At 36.5% G+C, this 5,000-nt stretch overlaps 1 protein-coding gene across 1 annotated transcript in view; it reads left to right on the top strand.

Moving 5' to 3' along the window:
- The window catches only part of LOC115224077 (cGMP-specific 3',5'-cyclic phosphodiesterase-like), a 3,162-nt gene extending 1,060 nt beyond the window's left edge, over positions 1 to 2,102 (top strand). Inside the window, exon 1 of the mRNA XM_029794878.1 lies at positions 1 to 2,102. This exon is cut by the window's left edge and continues 1,060 nt beyond it. Coding sequence (XP_029650738.1) covers positions 1 to 2,102 — 2,102 coding nt within the window.
- The last annotated feature ends 2,898 nt before the right edge of the window (positions 2,103 to 5,000 follow it).

Consider the following 5,000-nt stretch of genomic DNA (forward strand, 5'->3'; position numbering starts at 1 on the left):
CGCTTCCAAATCTCAAAAACAGCGAAAGGTGGTTACTTGTTATGCCAATAAAAGATTCCACGGGAAACGCTATTGGTTCTATTATGTTTGTCAGGGATTCGGTGGACAATTTCAGTGAAAATGATATCAATATGATGAAAGTATTTACAACATATTGCGGTTTGAGTATCTTCAACTGTCGTTTGTACGAGAGTTCAGCTAAGTCGGTGTCTCGGGCGAAAATAATCAATGATATTATTGCCTACCACGTGACGTGTGATCAAAAAACAATCGATCGTTTTCTATCAATGGAAATGAAATCTTCAGAACACTATCAAATATACAATTTTCACTTCGATGATTCATTATACACAGATGGTGATACTGTTTTAATATGTGCCCGGTTGCTTTTAAATCTTGATGTTGTAAATGTTCTGAATATATCTATGGCTTATTTGTATAGGTTTATTGTAACAGTGAAAGACAACTATCGTCCACTTACCTACCATAACTGGCGCCATGTTTTAAACGTTACACAATCAATGTTCTGTATGTTGACTACAGGTAAATTACAGACTTACTACACGAAATTCCAAATGATTTGTTTATTAATTGCTTGTTTGCTTCATGATCTTGAGCACAGAGGGCAGAATAATTCGTTCCAAGTGAGAGTAGCATCTTCGCTTGCTACATTGTACAGTACGTCTTTCCTAGAGCACCGTCATATAAGTCGAAGCATGATGCTATTGAACAAATCCGGAACTGATATCTTTAAAAATCTTCCGGTTGAAAAGTATCGAGAGGGTTTCAGACTAATAGAGAAAGCAATCCTTGCCACGGATCTCAGGAACCATTTTGAGAATAGGAGCATTTTTAAACATGAAATACAAAGTGATCACAGAACGTTTGATTCTCTTGAAAGTATTGATTTACTAATTGGCATGATGATGACTGCAGCTGATCTGTCGGTTGCGACTAAGCCATGGGAAATTCAAAGAAAGACCGCCATCAAAGTCATATCTGAATACTTCGATCAAGGAGAGCCGGGTAAAGCTTTAAAATCTTATGTGTTTCCTTTGGTGGATCGCGAGAAAAAATATGAAATAACTAAGGCACAAGTTGATTTTATTGATTTTGTGTGTATGCCGATTTATAAACTTTTGGTAAAGTTAGAAACGCGTTTGAGACCATTATATGACGGGTGCATCGCAAACGGAACGCGCTGGCGTCTTATTGCTGCTGATAAAGAAAAGTTTAATATCGATGAAGAATTAAATTTTGTTTCACATCAGAGATTAAGAGTTAACCAACCAAAACAGTACCAAGAATTCCGAAGTAGCTCAATGGATATTCAAAATCGAAATAACAAGATTTTAGAACCAATATTAGATGAATTTCGATCACCTATAGCATTAAATTTAATTACAGAACATAATCCCTCCCTATGGTGTCATTCACAACCATTGTTAGTGCCTAAACTAAACAAGCTTACTAAGTTAAAATCACCAATTTCTGCTTGTTCATGGCAAGAAAACATTGTGAAGTTAACTATGGCTGTGCCTCATAAAAAAGTTGAAATAAATGAGAAATCTTGTCAGACAGACATGCAAATCGTTAAATTACACCCCGGAAACACCGTACAAATATATAATCCCAAAGGTAAACTTACTTCAGAAGGTCCGATGAAAGTTAGTCTTCCAGTTAAAACAACTTATTCAACCACAGTTCATTCAGATATCAATGAATCTACGACTGGCAAACGCTCGAATAGCATTGCTAAATCTATGCAACGTCGAAATTATATCCCGACATTGGCTCTTTCACCGAATTCACTGGGAACACCAATAGGCGTGAAAACACTCATAAAACATACTAATTCGACTCGCCTTTTTGATAATGTTAAACACGTCGTCACCGATGATATTTGTAGAGTTTCTGAAAAACTAAACGGGAAAATACGGCGAAATCTGACTGTAAATGAATATAATGAGGTTCCTACTGTAGAATATGACTTTACACCAAATATTAATCAGTTTCGAAGGCGAAAATGTTTGAAGAAAATTCCCATTAATATGAAGGACGAGCAAGTTATTTTGAAGAGTTATTTGTGTGTGATTTCATAATGTTTGTTGTTAACGTAGTTTGCTTAAAATGATTCTTGTTGGATTTGTACAGAGAGTAGTATATATATATATATATATATATATATATATATATATATATATATATATATATATATATATAATAATAAATATTAGGGAATAAATCCAAATTTACAGGAAAATCAGATTTAGGATTGAATCCAATTTTATAGTAAAATATGATATAATATTAATTAGAGACTATTATGCAAATCAAACAAAGAAAGACTTAATCCAATACATAAAAATTTTTATATAATTAAATATAATTAAGATTAATTAAGATATCCACTACGATCGTTTCTTGTCACTTCAATGGACATTCATCAGGTGGTTTCAAGACCTTCTATGCAATTTTGAACTATGAAGTTTTTTGTTTTATTTGCATAATAGTGGTTTTGTCTCTAATTAATATTATATATATATATATAATATATATATATATATATATATATATATATATATATATATATAATATATATATATATATATATATATATAAGCATATCTCTTTATGTATGAATATGAATCATAGAGTTCGTGCCACAACGCAGATGTTGTATTCTCATTGGATAAATAAACAGATAACAAGCAGATGACCAGCAATCGATTTAACTTTCTAAAGATATTTTGTGCTAATCAATACTTATTTTCAGCCGAATCGATAAATCATTGGTTAAAATATCTTGCAGTTTTTATTTATCCGAAATCCCATCGAGTTCGATGTTGCCATTTTAGTAATCCGTTACTGGCAATTATTTAATGTATATGTCTACATCTCAAAATAGTAGAGGAGTAGGGGCCGAAACCGGACGTGGTTCCTCCTGATGATGTCTTCAGCTATAAAGGAGCTGTTGTGGTAGTAGACCACGAAACACGGTTGAAATTCCCCCCCATTCAGTAGAAATCAGGGGATCCGAAGGTTGGAAGCTCATAATGACTCGGCAGAGAGAGGTACAAATCCAGGAAAGCTATACAGTAATGATGTTGATAAAACAAAGGTGAATTCGAATTGCACCTCGTGTTGGTTCAACGCAAATAAGTAAGGGACATCTATGGGTTCGCTTGTGATAATATCTCAAGTAATGGATAAGCAATTGCAGGTATATCTTTGCAGCCGCTTCTGAGATAGGTGTTCAGTAGAAGTAATTTTGCACATTGTGTCTTCGTATACATAAGGTAGATTGGTGCAAGTCACTGTACGTGTATACACTGTAAAAGTATAAATTGTACAAACAGTCCAGTCCATCGTCAGCAGAAGAATGAATTTATGTGGCGAAATTATATATAATTAGAGAGATATAAATAGACAGCTATTCAATTAAGTAGAGGAAGATATATTAATAAAATTGTTGCAAGGAATACGAGATAAAGAAGGAGATAGCTCTAGGAATGAGGGATCGAAGATAATTATCTTATAATAGACGAATATGGAAGAGAGGAGGAGGGTGAGAATTAAGGAAGATGATGTGGGTAAGAGGGAAAATGAAGAGGTGATAGTTATGAATGGTGTAGACAAATATCAATATAATCCTTTCTAATATAGGCACAAAGCCTGACATTTCGGGAGAGGGGGGTAAGTCTATTACATCGACCCCAGTGCTCAACTGGTACTTATTTTATCGACCCCGAAAGGATGAAAGGTAAAGTCGACCTCGCCGGAATTTGAACCTAGAACGTGAAGACAGACGAAATACCTATTTCTTTATTACCCACAAGGGCTAAACATAGAGGGGACAAACAAGTACAGACAAACGGATTAAGCCGATTATACCGACCCCAGTGCGTAACTGGTACTTATTAAATCGACCCCCGAAAGGATGAAAGGCAAAGTCGACCTCGGCGGAATTTGAACTCAGAATGTAGCGGCAGACGAAACACCGCTAAGCATTTCGACCGCTGTGCTAACGTTTCTACCAGCTTCCTGCCTAATGCAGTAAATAAATTTCTGTGTCCATGAGTAGACTGGGTTTGATCGAGCAAACTAACGACGAAAGAGGAACGCTGATGTGTGCGGCCCTTTTGTTCAGAACGTGTGGCATTCAAGCACCGAGTCTTGGGACCTTACCCAACAATTGAAGGGTCAATGCTATAAAAAGAGCATCTCAGCTGCTGGGCCAATTCCTTCGTGGATTGGTGCGGGTCCTCGTGGATGAGTTCGTTCGATCGATCCTCATTGAACTGAATAAATTGGCCGAAATGTTAAGAGTCTGTGAGGTCGTATTTCTCATCCTTGAAGCGTGAAAACCATTTCTGTGCAATTCTTTCAGTAATAGAGCATTCTCTGTACACAGCGCAAAAACTCGAGCGATTTTGGCAGTTTTGGAACCTTGACTGAAAGCGATGAGAAGCGGGTGTCAAAATTGTCCATTTATTTTTATCTTTTTTTCTTGATACTCCATGACACTGTCTGAAAATAGCTTTAAAAAAAAAAAAGACTCCGCCGGTTACGACGACGAGGGTCCCAGCTGATACGATCAACGGAACAGCCGGCTCGTGAAATTAACGTGCAAATGGCTGAGCATTCCACAGACACGTGTACCCTTAACGTAGTTCTCGGGGATAATCAGCGTGACACAGAGAGTGACAAGGCTGACCCTTTGAAATACAAGTACAACTCATTTTTGCCAGCTGAGTGGACTGGAGCAACGTGAAATAAAGTGTCTTGCTCAAGGACACAACGCGTCGCCGGGAATCGAACTCACAACCTTACGATCATGAGCCGAATGCCCTAACCACTAAGCCACGCGCCCTCACGAAAATAGCTTAAATTTATTCAGAATTCTAAACGGTAAACAGAAGTTGTAAGGGAAGAATAGAGTTGCAAAAATAACCTAGAACACTACTATAGAAAATAGCTTTCGTGTTAATTCAAATAGC

The sequence above is a fragment of the Octopus sinensis genome, linkage group LG24, assembly GCF_006345805.1.
Source record: "Octopus sinensis linkage group LG24, ASM634580v1, whole genome shotgun sequence".
In the NCBI taxonomy this organism is placed as follows: domain Eukaryota; kingdom Metazoa; phylum Mollusca; class Cephalopoda; order Octopoda; family Octopodidae; genus Octopus; species Octopus sinensis.